The sequence below is a fragment of the Aquarana catesbeiana genome, linkage group LG05, assembly GCF_042186555.1.
Source record: "Aquarana catesbeiana isolate 2022-GZ linkage group LG05, ASM4218655v1, whole genome shotgun sequence".
NCBI lineage: Eukaryota > Metazoa > Chordata > Amphibia > Anura > Ranidae > Aquarana > Aquarana catesbeiana.
Genome location: NC_133328.1, coordinates 206,128,075 through 206,146,943, shown reverse-complemented (window position 1 = coordinate 206,146,943; position 18,869 = coordinate 206,128,075). Strand labels below are relative to the sequence as shown.

The 18,869-nt window shown below is 40.2% G+C and overlaps 1 protein-coding gene across 1 annotated transcript in view; it reads right to left on the bottom strand.

Annotated features, from left to right (window-relative positions):
* Positions 1-18,551, bottom strand: part of AOAH (acyloxyacyl hydrolase) — a 165,975-nt gene extending 147,424 nt beyond the window's left edge. The window contains exon 1 of the mRNA XM_073630511.1: positions 18,056-18,551. Coding sequence (XP_073486612.1) covers positions 18,056-18,206 — 151 coding nt within the window. The 5' untranslated portion in view covers positions 18,207-18,551. The remainder of the gene's footprint in view (positions 1-18,055) is intronic.
* Between the last annotated feature and the right edge of the window lie 318 nt (positions 18,552-18,869).

Here is an 18,869-nt window from a genome sequence, read left to right as displayed (position 1 = left end):
GCCTCCCAGATTACGCTCAAGGTAGAGAGGAAGCAGCAGAAGGCGACAACAAAGGATAGTCAGGAGATAGCCAAAGGTTGGGGCAACAAGCAGGAAAGGATAGTCGGGAGATAGCCAAAGGTTGGGGTAACAAGCAGGTAAGGATAGTCAAGAACAAGCCAAGATCGGTAACTGGAATCAGACATAGAATACAGAGCAAGTAGTACACATAAGCCAAAAACACAATATTGATCAGCAGGGCTGGCTTGCAGTGCACAGGTTCATTTAGAGTTCCCTGATAGGGGCTGGGGTGCAGCTGTGCTTTGAAGAGAGATTACCTAAGCAGCCAGGTACGAGTGGCTGGCCTCTTAAGCTGAACACATGGAGATGTAAGCTGCATATCCATGATATGGTGGGAGTGCCATGGTCTGGGGCTGCATGAGTGCTGCCGACTCAGTTCATTGAGGGAACCATGAATGCCAACATGTACTGTGACATACTGAAGCAGAACATGATCCCTCACTTCAGAGACTGGGCCGCAGGGCAGTATTCCAATATGATAACGACCCAAACACACCTCCAAGACAACCACTGCCTTGCTAAACAAGCTGAGAGTAAAGGTGATGGACTGGTCAAGCATGTCTCCAGCATCTGTGGGGCATTCTCAAAAGGAAGGTGGAGGAGCAAAAGGTCTTTAACATCCACCAGCTCTGTGATGTCGTCATGGATGAGTGGAAGAACTCCATGCCCAAGGGGGTTAAGGCAGTGCTGAAAACTAATAGTGGCCACACAAAATATTGACACTTATTTTGAGGGGCAACAAATTTACACTGTTATGCCCCGTACACACAGTCGGACTTTGTTCGGACATTCCGACAACAAAATCCTAGGATTTTTTCCGACGGATGTTGGCTCAAACTTGTCTTGCATACACACGGTCACACAAAGTTGTCGGAAAATCCGATCATTCTGAACGCGGTGACGTAAATCACGTACGTCGGGACTATAAACGGGGCAGTGGCCAATAGCTTTCATCTCTTTATTTATTCTGAGCATGCATGGCACTTTGTCCGTCGGATTTGTGTACACACGATCGGAATTTCTGACAACGGATTTTGTTGTCGGAAAATTTTATATCCTGCTCTCAAACTTTGTGTGTCAGAAAATCCGATGGAAAATGTGTGATGGAGCCTACACACGGTCGGAATTTCCGACAACAAGGTCCTATCACACATTTTCCTTCGGAAAATCCGACCGTGTGTACGGGGCATTATACAAGCTGTACACTCACTACTTTACATTGTAGCAAAGTGTTATTTCTTCAGTGTTGTCACATGAAAATATATAATAAAATATTTACAAAAAATGTGAGGGGCGTACTCAATTTTGTGAAATACTGTACATCAAGTAGAAAGGGGCCCAGAGATTCATTGTTCAGCTGCACAGACTGCACAAATGTTATGTCCACCCCTGGTCACCCCAAATACAGTGCTGCCCAAAATCATACTAACTGACATTTGAGAATGTGTTGATCTTGAAATTGACACAGATCACATATGACATACATTAACTCCTTTTTCAGGGATGTTTTTCTGTACCTAGATATTCTGAACCAAATTATGTGGTTAGTAGAGGGTGTGGTTGAGCATGTGCTGTATAATATGTGTTGGTGCTCTATAAATATTGTAAAACATGTATAGAAATTAGTTAGTGTCAGTCACTAAGTACGAGTGCTTTATATGATCATATATTCCAGTTTACTGATCCATAGTTATGACCTGTTCACATTGTTACAGCTTGTTCTTTATTTAAACAATATACATAATATTTGCAATGATTAATAATATATCTAACAAAGATTCTCAACTTTTGATTTTCCATACTTGACTTGGTTATCCTATATCTCTAGCTTATGAATCACAAAGCGCCGAGAACTTCTGAAAATGGTGCATCTGTATGAAAGGTAGGTTAATAGGAAATAGCTTGTTACCTATTAAAATTTCACATCGACAACGTAAAACTCTGCACCAAGTGGAATTATAGACAACACAGCCCTAGAGAAAAAACTATACTTCAAGCGATTAACATGTATTTTGAACATCCTATATCTTTTCCCTTACAATAATTGGGTCAACACACTGTAACCTGGATGAGTTGTATCCCCACTAATAGTTTTTTTAATCAGCTGGCATATGTTGTATACAAATTTGGTTGAGCCGTACCTATGATCTGCTGTGCCGTTTTCACCACAAGAGACAGGCACTAGTTGTCCACCATCCTGCAGCTGACATACCACAATGATAAAAATTGACCAGAAGTCTTCAAGAGGAACTAAACCCTCCTATCCTTAACAGCCAAGGAAGCTGTTATCTTAGCCTTTGTTTGAGCTAAAGTTGCATTTGTTCGCTTTACTGTCCCTATGACAGTTATCATTCACATTATGCCTTGAATGTAACTGTGTCATCACCTAAAACAAAATAATCTGTGTTTGTAGGCAATAAACCCATATGATTTCCTGTCTGAGAGCTACTCACAAGGGTGGTGATTCTGTATGAACTTGTATATATTTAGATGACTCATCAAATATAATAGGGGTGTAGTCCCCTTGTCTTAAACAAGGGCTACTAGCCAAATTTCATGCTGCTACATAGTAAGTAACCCAGCTGATTTGTAGTTTATTTGTTCATTTGGTTTTCCCCTAAATCAGGTATAGTTCCTCCTTTTTGCCAGTAGGTGTCATTGGTACCTCTGGTATTAGTATGATGGGCTGCAGTGAAACTGGCTTACGAATATTCATACTTTTCTTAACCAACCAGTAAGAGTTTCCTGACCACTGGTGCATGCTGAGAGTGTATAACTGTTTGGAGATGCCAAGTGATTGGGTTCTCCTACCCAGACCTTGGTCTGGTGCGAGTGTGTGAGAAACAGCTGTAAATATGCCATATGCTCAAGGCTCTGAGACTTGGGAGCCTGACTGAGGACACAGAGGGATCTGACGAGGACCTGATATGAAGTACCAGAAGTTACTCTGCCATAGAATGGAGCTGTGCAGAGCCTGGGAAAGCTTCAAGATGGACTTATCCAGTCCAGCTGTTGCTAAGTAGGTGCGGAACCCTGGGTACAGCTTAAAGGCTCTTTTTTGTACTGTTGCCTGTTTTTGGAGGCGTCTGCTAGTCCACTTGTCTGCTGTTTTTTGGGTGTCCTGAGCCCTTATCCCTCTCTTCCAAGAATGTTGTTGTTTGAGCAATAAACCCTTTCTCTTTTGTACTTAAAGTGACTGGCGCCCATTTGTTCACATCCCACCATGCCGAGCAACCTACACTCTGAGGTATGCCCACCCTGTTTCTGGAGTTCACCACCATGCCTCTGGGGGTCAGGGGTGTGCTACAGGGGTCACTGCTGATAACAATTCAACTGGATGAAAAACAGATTGAATTGCCAGATCAGCGTGCCATATGTACAAAACTGATGGTTACACCAGGCAGCAACATAATGCTGCGGCATGGATAGTCTTGTGGAATTCAGTCAAGACCATTTATCTTAGGGTGAGCAGGGAGGGGAGAATGCCTGCTAGATGTTCTATAACAGAGATATTTATACAGGGAAGAAAGCATATATATGATTGGCCAACTGTATTTACAGACATTAGAAAGCTCGGCAGACCTTTTTCGTCCATGCCTCTTCGACAGAAGCCGGACGAAAGGCTGGCTTTTGTCGGACCGACGGCAGTACACAAGTGCCGAATGTTGGCCGATTAATATTTAACCAGCTGATGCTGCCCGACATTCGGCCCATGTATACTAGGCTTAACTTTCCTGTTTTAGCTACCTTGGAGCGTTTATAACACGAAAGTTAACCAATGAACGCAGTCCTATTTTATACACCTTGATATTCAGGTTCATTTCTTTATCAGTAGACAACAGCATACAGTACTTTTTCATGCCTAAATTCACAAGGGTTGTGACATTAAAAGCAGCTGGGATGTCTGAAGGAAAAAATTGTTTTTAGGTTTAAAAAAAATATTGGAGGCAAAAAGGTCAAGTAAAATGGAAAAGAAGGTTGGTTGTGAATAGTAGAATCTCTATGAATGCAATGCTTTTCAAATTAGGAAGGACGGTATAGAATTTTCTGACATCAAGGATACAAAGGACAGTTTGCTCAAGGATAGGTCCGAGAGAAGAGATAGTACAGATGAACTAGGAAGATTTTATTATAAAAGGATGGACTAAATCAAAGGACTGAGAAATAAATCGATCAAAATTGCAGAAGTGAACCGTTAGAATTTATGACAGGACAAACAGGAGATAAGTTGCATTCAATGAAAATTGCAGGAAGTGTTCTTATGATAGGACACCTGAAAAAACTTTGTAGGGGGTTAAAAAGCTCAATTACTGGTATACTGGTAAAATCTACTATATATACAAAACAAAGTCTCATTTGCAGCACTTTAATGAGTGCATTCATAAAAAAATAATCTAACAGGTTTTTTTTTATGGAAAGGCATTCCAGGTGACTATACTTTCAATGCAGTACTTTTCCTTCACATGCTCTCTAATGTTTCAGCATGACCTTATGTTCATTCATCAAGCTTACATTTCTCTGAACACATCTTCCCACGTGCAGTTAAAAGATTCTTTTTGTCAAAGTGACTCATATAATCAAAAAGAAGCCTGCTATTTAGGACAGAAACGTTGCCTTTTAATGACTGAAAACTATTTTCCCATTACATCTCAGTAAAGCATACAGGCATATTTTTTACACAAGAAATATACATTTAATTTACATTTTTTTAAATGTTTTCCCTTATTTGTGGCATAGAAAAGCAACTGAATAAAATCATCTTCGGATATTTATTAAATACTGTAGAAAAGGACACAATGTATTCTTTCTTTTATTTTAACAAGATGACCTTTACAAATCTGATTTTAGTGGAAACTTGATAAATATTGAATGCTCGATACAACACAGCAAAAAAAGCAGATTTATAATATAAAAATGGTTTTGTGTTGTGAGATTTCAGATGCTGCATACAGTATGTACTACCTAATCAAAGTGATTTAAAACCAAAAACTCTTAAAAGGATTTTCAAGGTTTAGAAAATGAAGGGTTAAACGTTAAAGTGAAACTCCAGGCATACGACTAAATACATAGGGGGGAAATCAATAAGACCCTATTGATGCTTTAAAATGGTCTGTGCCAGAATAAACTTTTGCCACCTTGTTTACTGGCTTTACTGGCATATCAAGTAAATTCAGGTAGACAATGAAACTGGAGATGATTCCCAACCTTAAGATGTCATATAACGTCCTGGATTTGAAGTGGAGATGTCTGAATGATGCCTGCAGTTGAAGGCATCATCCAGATGTCTTTATTTTCAGCTGATTAGCCACTGGAGGGCTAAGATATTTTTATTTTCAGCTGTTTAGCCACTGGATGGCTTTTAGGGGTATTGGGAGGAGACACCTCCTCTTGCCGCCCACCGGTGCCTCTCCGGGCTCTTCCGTGTGATTGGAGAGCCCGGGATCTCATCCTTTTCAGGGTAGAAGAGATATCGGGGGTCTTATAGACCCCAGATGTGTCCATAAAGAGGACCTGTCATGCCTTATTCCTATCTCAAGGGATGTTTACATTTCTTGTGATAGGAACAAAAGTGATAAAAAAAATACAAAATAAAAAAATAAAGAGACAGTGGGGTTGATTTACTAAAATGGAAGCGTGCAAAATCTAGTGCAGATTTGTATGGTAGCCAATAGGCTTCTAACGTTAGCTTTTTTAAAAAAGCTTTAACAAACAATCTTGGAAGCTGATTGGTTTCTGTGCAGAGCTGCACCAGATTTTGCACTCTCCACTTTTAGTAAATTAACCCCAGTGTAAAAATATAAATAAAATAAAAAACAATAAAACTTTTTTTAAATTGTCCCCGTCCCCTCATGCTTTCACGCAGCAGCGAACTCATAGTAAGGTCACATCTGCAAATGGTGTTCGTACCACACATGTGAAGTATCGGCACTAATGTTAATGCAAGAGCAATAATTCTAGCACTAAACCTCCTCTGTAAGTCTGGTAACCTGTGAAAAATTTTAAAGCTTTGTATACAGAGATTTTTAGGTACCGTAGTTTGGCACAATTTCGTGTGTCCGCAGCTTTAAAGAGTGACATGTTAGGTATCTTTTTACTCAACTTAACATCATCTTTTATATTTTACAAAAAAATTGGGTTATATATATTGTGTTTTTTTACATTAAAATTCATTAAAGTGTATTTTTACCCAAAAAAATTGTGTTTGAAAAATCGTTGCCTTTTTATTCTCTAGGGTCACTTCTAAAAAAATATATATCATATATATAATGTTTGGGGTTCTGAGAGATTTTTTCTAGCAAAAAAATACAGATTTTTACATGTAGGGGAGAAATGTCAGAATTTGCCTGGATGGGAACTGATTAAGACCACACATAGGTTTGTGTAAAAAAAACAGGCAGAGTGCCTGTCTCTGTGGTGTCCTTTTATGAAAGTGCGGTAAAATACCGCTTTTCAGTTCTCAGGCATTCTCAGAGGAGATCGCTCTCCTCTGAGTGCCTGTTTATGAAAGTGTGTAGAGCGCTTCTCATGTTGAGTTGAGGAGCGATCTACAAACGCCAGGAACTCCTGAGAATGGCTCCTCTCACTGTAATCTCGCGTGATATAGCGGGATTACAGTATGAGGAACCATAAAATACAAAAGTTTAACACAAATCAGCACACATTATTCCCCAACATATTAATAAAATAATAAAGTTAAATTCCCCCTACACAATATACATTAACCTAATTATAAAAAAAACATTGTTTTTATCAATATTTAAAGATCATACATGTCCCTATTTAAATGTGAATGGTGTATAGTAAATGAATGTAATGCACATATGTAATGCAGCTATACACCATTCATATAAATGCAAAATACATTTATAATCATTAAAAAAATAATTTTAATAAAGTATACAAGTATAAATATTTATTAATAAATTAAAATAAAATATATTTCATTATAGATAAACATAAAAATTGATAAACTGGTGCGATGCGAGAACACTGCGAATCCACTGCGGGTTCCCGCATCGCACCGACTCGCATGTCAGTTCACACTGCCATATGCGAATCGCTGGGGAGTGTCAATACATTGTTAAGGACACCCCCAGATCAGCTTGCATATCACACTGCGAACTGACAGTTCGGACATGAATCGGATCGCATATGTGTGAACACACATGCGATCCGATTCTGGTCCGAACAGAAAAAAGGGTCCTGTGCGTGTTTGCACCGAATGCGGTGCGATATCAGCCATACTATCTGTACAGCTGATATCGCACCGCACAGACATCGCATGTAATGTGAATGGCAGTGTGCTGCAAATAACATGCGATGCCTGTGCGATGTCCGGCATCGCACAAGTGTGAACTGGGCCTAAAAGTTAACAACACCCCCAAATCAGTTCGCATATCGCAGTGCGATCTGCAAACTCGGACAGTAATCGAATCGCATGGGTGTGAACACCCATGCAATCCGATTCTGCTGTGGACCAAAAAAAGGGTCCTGTAAGAGTTTGGTCCGAGGGCAATGCAAATTTAGCAATACTATCTGTATGGCTGAAATCGCATCGCACAGAGATCGGATGTAATTTTGCACTGCGGTGCGAATCACATCCGATCTCGGACACCGCAGCAGTGGGAACTGGCCCTAAATCATATTGCATTTGCACCAAAATGGTACAGGACCCTTTATTTGGTCCGCACTGGAATCGGATCGCATGGGTGTGAACACCCATGCGATCCGATTCCTGCACCATTACATAGTTCGCACTGCGATCTGTGAAATGATCTGGGGGTGTCATTAACTTTACATTGACACCCGCAGTGGTGCGCAGATGTCAATGTAGGTGCGATGTGAAAACCCGCACAGGAATCACGCTGGTTCACGCATCGCACAAGTGTGAACCCAGCCAGAGACGTGAACATCTAAAAAAAAAATATATATATATATATAGCTATATATAGATACATATATATATATATATATATATATATATATATATATATATATATATATGTATCTATATATAGCTATATATATATATATATATATATATATATATATATAGATGTATATTTATATATATATTTATATATATATATATATATATATATATATATATATATATATATATATATATATATATATATATGTATATATATATATATATATATATATATATACATACATATATATATATATATATATATATATATATACACACTATAAATTCCTATCCTGCTGGTTTTGGGGTGTGTAATGGTGGGGAAGGTGTGCTCTGACTGTTTGGTGAAAGAAAGAAGTCAAAAGACTTCTTTCTTTCTCCAGAATATCAGCCAGTTTCAGGCTTCTCACTCTGATTCTCCACTTCTGAAATGGTGAATCAGAAAGTGAGAATTCTGTCACAGATCGCCAGTGAGGTGTGGAGATCGCACCTTCATAAACTGGCCGTTTCTGTGAATTCTCACTGTGCTGAGATAATCAGCGGAGAACATGTTCTCCGCTGATTATCTCAGTTTCATAAACTGGTAAAGCGCTGAGATCAGCGGTGAGACTCGGGATCGCCGCTGATCTCAGTTTCATAAAAGGACACCTGTATGCTGTGTAGAAGGTGACATATTTGCCACCATGCTCCTTCCCCACGTGTAACTGGTCGTTAAGGATGCTGTCTGCTTCACAACCGACAGCCTCCTAGCAACTAACCTTTCCCTGGTGGGGAAGCTGAGACATTTTTTCTCCATCGGGTCTGGTTTCTCCTTGTACATGGCATCAGGCAGTGTATGGATTCTTGAATCAACAGAAAGGGTGTCTATTGGCCAATAATCCTCCCACTTCCAGCTTTAATCTCAAGGGGAGCTAACCTAATGGGGAACTCAGCTTCCCCATCACGCTGTCAGCATCGGTCACTGTCAGCCTCATTGATCGCTAGGAGTGACAGGTGGGGAGGGGGCAGTGGTAGCAAATATACCACTTGGTACACAGCATACAGAGACAAGCACTCTGCCTGTCTTTGTTCACAAACCTATATGTGGTCTTAATTATCTCCACCCACCCAGCTACAAAACACCTCGGCATTGTGCTGTCTGTGTGATAGCTGCACTAGAAGGAAGTTGGCTCAGCTGTAGGTTTCATTGATACTCTTTATGAATTCCCCTGACAGTTTAAATATGTTTACTGTTTTGAAATTCTGTGCAGCCAATGTCGTGATTAAGGGCTCATTCACACATGTGGTCTGGGGGGTGGTAAAATCTAGCACAGCAACTCAAGGGGGTTGTACACAGGTCATGGAAAACATTATACCCCCATCACAAAAGGCGGACAGTACCACCGCTGCTCGTGACCCATTCAAGTTAATGGAGCCACGCAACAACCGCCCTGCAACTGCGTGCAATGCACCTAGTGCAGGTTTTTCAGGGTTAAAACAAATAGTGAGCCAGCGACATATCACCTCCCAGACACCTGTCACCTATGTCTCCTCTTTGCATTTAGTCTTCTTACTGGACACTGAATCAACATCATTATTTTTGTCATTTACCTTTGTCATCTAAACCTGGACATACACATATAGATTTCTTTAGAACTCTAACCAATTCCTCCATTCACGCTAACAGTGCAGATGAACAGATCCCCTTTGCCGGGCTATTAAATTTTGACAGCCCATGATGCCCGTGTCTTAGAGAGCCTTCTGACTCCTCTTGTCTTGTCCTGAATACGTATGAGTGGCTGCAAATAGCTGAGGAAGCTGTCAGCTTCTCATTGCTTTTAATAGGGCTGCTTTCCACAACTAATCGTTGGGAACCCTGCTGGGTCTCCCGCATGTAATCGCACACGGACCCATTTGTGAGTATAAAAGAGGACTTATAGAATCTGCCCTAGGCACTAGTCCATAAGTGGTATTATAGTAACTACAGCCCTGCATCTACAACTTGGGCCTTTTAGTCTGGCTAAGACCAGAATGTTGCTTCTATTATGTCTGTGAAGAAAAACACCTTTGGATACGATCGACGCCACGCCCACACGCCCTGCGTCATGGCGCCAACCATGATGTCATGACGCCGGCGTGTCTGTCCATTCCGCGTGTATATGAGGGAGGTTTTGGCGCCTCAACGCCGAGCACTGGATTGAGCTCAGGCGATGGCGCCACCCTCCCTCTTCACGCAGCGTGCCGTTGGTGGTTGCCCTTAGTCCATTGGCCACCATCTCCCTTCTATGCACCGCGCCTCTATTCTTGGTATGTACATTTTTCCTACTATTGGCTTGTCTATCCTTTTACCATTGTTTCAGCCACCTCTATCCCCCGCACTTTACCTGTTTGTTTGTCACTCTACCATCCACTTCACCTTCTCTGCCTCACTCCGTCACCTATATACACCGAACCTTATATGGTTCCACCATACTTCTTCACCCTTTCTCACATATTCCTTTCTATGGGCTACTATGCTCAGTCACTATCAGCTTTATGGCAATTGTTTCACACACGGTCCTCACTAATTTTTCTCCTTTTTCCTTTCACTTCACTGAGTACTTTACTCACTCAGGTGTTTTCTTTCTCCAGCACTTAGTGGCTATTAGCTCACTGTTCCTATGTTTATCTCTACAGGAATTTTTTGGAATCAACTACAGCATACTATTTTATTCTACCATACACTAATACTTAAGTACTGGAGATCCTTATCTACATGTCTTTTCTATGGCTGCTGGTGCCAATGCCTTGCCTCAGGGTTACACTACCTCAGTTTCCGGGGTTAACACCATATCTAGTATTATTTCAATATGGTTACCATATACAAATCTATTAGTCTACACGACCAGGTAAGAGTGGTTGGGATCCTTGTCTGCTCCCCCTCTTTCCTTCCAATTTTGTATATATTTTTCTCTTTTTTTATATATAATATTTTTACTCTATCAATCTTGGTTATTTATCCTAGATATAGCCCAAACCCTGCATCTGCTCCTGACGAGTGGTATACTAACCACGAAACGCGTAGAGCTTTCCTATGATGCGACGTCACATTTCCCCATGTTCTACCATTCTACCTGACTACTATCATATATTATTATGCACCATTCTATGATTATTGAGTCATATGCTACCATTACAATCAGGCTTGCATTTCTAGGTCTATTGAGTTTTTATTGTAAGCTTAATATGTACCATATTGATTGCTATATAAGATATGTATGTTACCCACACTATATATTATGCAATTTTATGAATCTTACTATGTTACTATGTCATGTATGCCTTTTTGTAATTAATAAATACTAATATCTACTTTGATTGGTTCATATTATGTTATGTAACAGTTTGCCTCATATAAAGTCCCACCCTCTTTTTGTCTTTTCCAAATGAATAGGGATGGAGGTAAATCTCAGTTATTGCCTCATATAAAGTCCCAACCCCAAATTCTTTTTTAAAATATCAGGGATGGAAGCACACTGCTACACCATTTTACCCTCCATATGATTTGTGACCTAGCCTAGCCAATCCTTATTACACAGTGCTACACACTGTGGTCAGGGTCGGGCTACTTCCGTTGTCCCCGGGAACTGCGACCCGCACCGGGTGCCCCCCTTCCTCTCTCTATCCCGAGGGGCGGGGGAGGCGATTCCGCTGTGGATCGACGCCACGCCCACATGCCCTGCGTCATGGCGCCAACCATGATGTCATGACGCCGGCGTGTCTGTCCATTCCGCGTGTATATGAGGGAGGTTTTGGCGCCTCAACGCCGAGCACTGGATTAAGCTCAGGCGATGGCGCCACCCTCCCTCTTCACGCAGCGTGCCGTTGGTGGTTGCCCTTAGTCCATTGGCCACCATCTCCCTTCTATGCACCGCGCCTCTATTCTTGGTATGTACATTTTTCCTACTATTGGCTTGTCTATCCTTTTACCATTGTTTCAGCCACCTCTATCCCCCGCACTTTACCTGTTTGTTTGTCACTCTACCATCCACTTCACCTTCTCTGCCTCACTCCGTCACCTATATACACCGAACCTTATATGGTTCCACCATACTTCTTCACCCTTTCTCACATATTCCTTTTCTATGGGCTACTATGCTCAGTCACTATCAGCTTTATGGCAATTGTTTCACACACGGTCCTCACTAATTTTTCTCCTTTTTCCTTTCACTTCACTGAGTACTTTACTCACTCAGGTGTTTTCTTTGTCCAGCACTTAGTGGCTATTAGCTCACGGTTCCTATGTTTATCTCTACAGGAATTTTTTGGAATGAACTACAGCATACTATTTTATTCTACCATACACTAATACTTAAGTACTGGAGATTCTTATCTACATGTCTTTTCTATGGCTGCTGGTGCCAATGCCTTGCCTCAGGGTTACACTACCTCAGTTTCCGGGGTTAACACCATATCTAGTATTATTTCAATATGGTTACCATATACAAATCTATTAGTCTACACGACCAGGTAAGAGTGGTTGGGATCCTTGTCTGCTCCCCCTCTTTCCTTCCAATTTTGTATATATTTTTCTCTTTTTTTATATATAATATTTTTACTCTATCAATCTTGGTTATTTATCCTAGATATAGCCAAAACCCTGCATCTGCTCCTGACGAGTGGTATACTAACCACGAAACGCGTAGAGCTTTCCTATGATGCGACGTCACATTCCCCCATGTTCTACCATTCTACCTGACTACTATCATATATTATTATGCACCAATCTATGATTATTGAGTCATATGCTACCATTACAATCAGGCTTGCATTTCTAGGTCTATTGAGTTTTTATTGTAAGCTTAATATGTACCATATTGATTGCTATATAAGATATGTATGTTACCCACACAATATATTACGCAATTTTATGAATCTTACTATGTTACTATGTCATGTATGCCTTTTTGTAATTAATAAATACTAATATCTACTTTGATTGGTTCATATTATGTTATGTAACAGTTTGCCTCATATAAAGTCCCACCCTCTTTTTGTCTTTACCTTTGGATACGATGCATGTGCTCACAAGGGTCATAAAAAGCTGTATCAGGTGAAAAGATGATTTAATGAGTTGCAGGGTGACTACACTACAACACAAACAATACGCTCTGCAATAAATCACCAACACTGGGAGCCATCATCTGCAAAGTACCACTGAACTTTAGCTTTGAAATTTTTCCCTATCACCCCATTGTAAAAGATTACTTACAACACAGAAAAATGCAGATATTACAGTTTATGGGCTTTTCATACGTGCGCAATGCACATTTCAGGTCACACAAGGATTTCCCTGAACTGGAGTAAATTCTCTATACAGTATATTTTGCTGAATGATTCCACTAGCAGACATAGGCAGTGTGGCTTGTTCCATAAAACTGGTGTTTAGCCAACATCATAGCGACTTTGATTTACATTTATGTTTGTGAAACGTATTGGTTATCATCTGATCTTTATTTTGCATTATTTTTTTATTGAAATTTTGATTGTCTGACTGCATTTTATTCATTGTTTTATTTATTTTTATATTTTTTTAGTATTTGTTTTCATTTATTGAATGGTTTATTATGCTTTCTATTAATTCTGATGAATTTAATAGAATTTTTGCTGTATAGGGCCCGGGCTTCATCAGTTCAGCAAGGGAGGCCCTGGCAGCAGAAGGAATCCATTCATGAAGGGGAGAGGGTGATCGGTATGGTGGGGAATGATTGCTGGAACTGATACCCCTTGTATGGCTCTCCTTGTACCAGCTGAGGGCTAACTTCCCCTCCTCTCCCTCCCACTGGCTTTCAGCTGCAGCAGGGAGAGCTGTACAGGGGATTGGTTCCAGTAATTGACCCCCCCCCCCGCACACTGATACCCCTCCTGTCCATGATCGGATTCCCCCTGCTCACAAATAATATTGTGACTGTGCTATAATTCGAAGATAGCCACATGAATTCATAGATGATTCCATTAGTAAATAGAGTGAAATAATCCTCAATAAGTGATATTATAAATAGCTAAATCATAGATTTTAAAAAGTGCCTTCTATCATTTAATATAGTCAATAAAATGCATGCATCTGTATCTAAATATCATGATTAAAATGAATAAAGTGTCCCATGCAAGAATTGTGCAATACATCAAGTGTTAAACACACATAAAGTACAATAGTGCATCCAAAATAGAGTGTCCACAAAATATCCTCCTCACGACACCTTCGCCAAACCCACTGTCTGCCACCTTTCACTCTAACCACTCACCAGATGTATAATCCATCAGGCTTTACTCTTTATTAAAACAACCAGATCCTTGCCAGTAACCGCAGGATTAACATAACACAATTTTCCCAAGTAATAAGGGGAAAAGCTTTCAACGATCTTCTCTCATTCCTGAGACCATAGATAAGGGATGAAAGGTGCTAACAGTGTAACATTCTTTTTATTAAAAATAAATTACAAAGTCATGCACTTACATCAAAAAGTGTCCATTTCCCGACATGAAAGAATATCCACTTATCTCTAAAACCTCAGGCTGTGAGCGGACAAGCATGAACGGGAAGACATCACTCCAAACAAGCCCCACTCTATGTGTTTTTACGTGATGTAATCATCAAGGACAGAAGCTCATCCTGAATCTCATATTTATGGAGAGCAGGGGAAGGGACTGGTAAATATGTCTTATTTACTGGCCCCTTCCATTTCAGAATGAACTCAGTGACTGATGGGTAGCAATCACTCACTGTGTTCATTCAAAACTGAAACATAGTAATTTGTATTTTCTATGCTTCAGTCCATGAATGAACAGGAGCCTCTGTGCAGAAGGCCTCCTGTTCATTCATCTGCACAGAAAGTATTGGGCATCTATGTCCTTAGTTTCTTTCTCTGTCGCAAAAATGAGACATCGGAGGTCTGTTTAGACCCCTGCAATTTCATCCAAGCCAGCCCCCCCTCCCTTCACCAGTCTTGTGAAAAAAAATGTAAAACAATTTTTTTATGTAAAAAAATAATACAAATTTGTTAAAAAATTATTTTAAAACTAAAAAAAATATTTTTAAAAATGAGGGGCTTATTCACATGGATTTTCTGGCCCATACAGTGTGAATGGGCAATTTGTTCTGCGGCCGACACTGCTTGTTACTCTATGGGGGCGCAGGGACTGTACGAACACTGTGGGTCCTAACTTGAATGAATTTGTATGTGTTCAGGGCCATACACCTGCAACCACAAGGCTGTCAAGTTAGAACCTGTGGTTGTGTTCATACAGCCGCTGCATCCCCATAGCACATCATAGGCTTCCTGCACACAGCTCCAGCCACATAAAACAAAAACAATTTTGATTCATACTGTACAGGTCACAGCGCCCATCTGAATAAGCCCCAAGACCTCATTCACACACAAAGCTTTGTTTATTAACTCTATACAGTTTTATACGGTAGATTTAGACTCAAATTTCTCACAAAATATTTCTCACGCATGGCATTGGTTGTATAGGCATGAGACAGAGGAAAACTGATTCATCTAGAAACATGTAAGTTAGGCTTTACTCAGATAGATACCAGTCTTCTAAGATTACCCTTGGTGACCTATGCACAGTCTAATATGCTTCTGGAGGCTGTGTGTACCGTTTCTCACTCTCTTGTATACTACATAACAGTTTTGCAGAGAGAATAAAGGCAGCCTTATACATTTTGGGAATATTATAAAAAAACAAAATTTTGGGCACGTTCTGTCATTTGTTGGCTTGTCACAGATCGGTGTCTCTGATTATGTTGGCATTTTGCTTTGGGAGGTTTAGAAGATATCTTCTGATCATGGATTTGTAACTGACAGTGTCAGAGCCAAGATAGATTTTCATGAGATGTCATTAAACATCATCGGACAGGATGACTGGATGTGTGTGTGTGCAAGTTTTCTTACCCAGCATCTTGAAGTGAATACACCAGGAATATCACAACGATGGATGTTTATTGTTTAGTATGTCTTACATTTCCGCTAATTTAACTTCAAGGCTGTTTGCAAGTCATACTTATTAGGTGATGCAGTTCAATGCAAATGATTATGGTGCCCTACAATGTCATCTCTGTGGATGGTGGATAGAAAAACAAAGACCAGTGTCCTAGCCATCCACTACGTTCTACTGTGTATTATTATTATTTAAGGTACTTATATAGAGCCGTCATTTTACGCAGCACTTTACATATACATTGTACATTCACATCAGTCCCTACCCTCAAGGAGCTTACAATCTAAGGTCCCTAACTCACATTCATAGACTAGGGCCAATTTAGACAGAAGCCAATTTACCTACCAGCATGTCTATGGATGGCCACCAAGATCCATTCTACTCATCTGGTGAATGCTCATCCAGCAGAGGAAGCAATATAGGCTAATGGCAAGCATAGACTGAACATTGTATTCAGACCAGTGTAATACACTGCTATGCTCCAGTGCAGAAGTATATACATTGGCTCAGAACACCCTTTCTTATTTAGGCAGCATGTGTCAGAAGTTGAAAACACATACTGAGTGCTCCACCCTTTAGTCTCTATGTCAGTCAGGTTAACTATGTCAGCAATGTCAACCAGGGTTCCTCCAGAGGCTAGGGGTTACATGAGCTCTGATTGACTGATCTCTCATTTATTGGTGCCTGCATAGTTCTGACGCCAACATAACATGGCAGAGCCAACTGTGTGACACCAATGATCTTTTTAGCCGTCTGTAAGGGTGACCACCTATGCTTAATTTTTTTTAATCTACTTTATTTTTAATTTGATTAAAAAATGGCATCCAATAACAATCAAATAGCTATAACTCCCCAACCCCCCAAATTTGATTAAACTGAGTCATTTGTCCAGGGCAGAAAATGATCGATCATTCAGCATTGAGCAGCAGCACTGAGAAACATTGTTCATCGTAAATATATGATCTAATTGAATTGAATTGATCGAATTATGAGAATACAGAGAGATCTGATCAATAACTTATAATCATATATTAACTGTTGATTGAAATCACTTCCCCACATGTGGCTTATCAATGAAATAGGCTTTCAACTATAGATTAAACATTCCTATCAAAAGAGTTTGATCGGAAAAGAAATCAATCATTTATCAAAGTAGGTAAGGCCACCATTAGCGTGGCATTCTGACCACCACTGTTAGGGGGACATTCTTCCTACTCGCTACCAATTTAAGGGCACTGACCCCCCAATGAATTGGTTTTAGCAGGGTTCCCAAAGATCTACTAATTCTTTCCAGAGTTCCTCTGGGGTAAAAAGGTTAAGAAAGGCTGGTCTGTGTGAACATAATCTGACATGGCTCCTGCATCGTGTGACCACTGTGATTGGCTCCCAGCCCCCTGGCTCCTGATCAAAAACCTTGACCGAGTTTTATCGGTGGCAGCTCAGTCAGTGTGCTGGGAGCACGCTGTAAGTGTATTCTCAGCATACAACCTTGTTCCGCCATGGATGCATATGAGCAATGGATGGGCAATAAAGCCCACTGTTCTTGCTGCCACAAAGAGGATAAGAAGCTCAAAGCTCAGTCTAATCCTTACCAGTGGTGGCTGGTGCTAAAAAATTTTGGGGGGGGGGGGACAAAGAACCTCTCCAGGTCCCCACTCACCATGGTGACGGCTCCCCTGATACGGATCCTCTCGGATCCTTTTTTTAAAAATAAATTGTTCTATGATTAGCTTTCCTATTTGTCAAAACTTTGGAAGAGCGATGCCCCTGTGCCCCTTATGGACCAGCCACCACTGATCCTTACTGCTTTGGGATGATTTCCTCTCTCTTCCTGTCCTGATGACAAAGGATTAAAGACAGAAAGTGAGGCAGATTCTACTTTTTAGGTCTGTGACCCCATTTCTCTAATTTCTTGTCCAATGTCACAACTGGACACCTGCAGCAAAAAAAAAAAACAAAAAAACAAACAAAACAAAAAAAAAAAAATCGAATTTGTGTGAACGATTGCCTATCTTACCCAAAACTAAAAATTTTGTCTATACATACACTTTAAGACTTTAAGTTACCTTTGAATGTAACAAAAACACTTGTACGTACCTATACAAGCGACTTTATCAGTGGTGACTTGTATTCCTCTCACCTCCACTTTATCATGGTGAAAAAAGGACTTTGCGCTACTGTTCTGAATCAGTAAAATCAAAATTCCCATCAGCAGAGCCAGGGAAAGGACTTGTCTCTGTCCATTCATTTTCTCAGCCTTTGGCAGTGCAGTGCAGTCACAAGCTGGGCTGGGGTTGTCAGATGACTAAGAGAAGGAAATCCACGCTCAAAATACAGCACATACTCATAACAAGCAAGTTTCTAGGAAAGAATATGAACCAATATCTACGTCATGCAGTTAGGTTGTGTCCGTCTTCAGATCAGAAAGTTGAAATGATGTTCTTGGCATGTTAAAGTAGCATACAAAAAATTACGAGGCAATACTGAAAAGAATAAACTAAAGCAAAGACCAAAGATTTTCACTTCCTACATCAGTAAGTTTCTGTGTGTCACTCATGTGACTGTGTACAAAGTGTTCTCTGTCTTACACAAACACAAAGGAAGTTGCATGTTCAGCTTGTTAGGTCTTGTAAGTGGGAGAGGGGCTGTTGGGTCACTTCAAAAATGTCACTAACAGATAACAGCACATAAATAGGACGTCTTAACGTGCTGAACTAATTAAATATCTTACAATTACAAACAAACTAGAAAAGCTACAATTTCTGGGGAAATTGTGAAAAGTGTTCTTGTCTATACAACTGGAGTGGGCGGAGTAACTGGGTGGAGTGGCTTGAGTAACTGTGAAAAGTGTTAAAAAGCTTAATATTTTAAAAAGTATAAATAGTAGTAAAACAGTTAAAGTCCCATCATT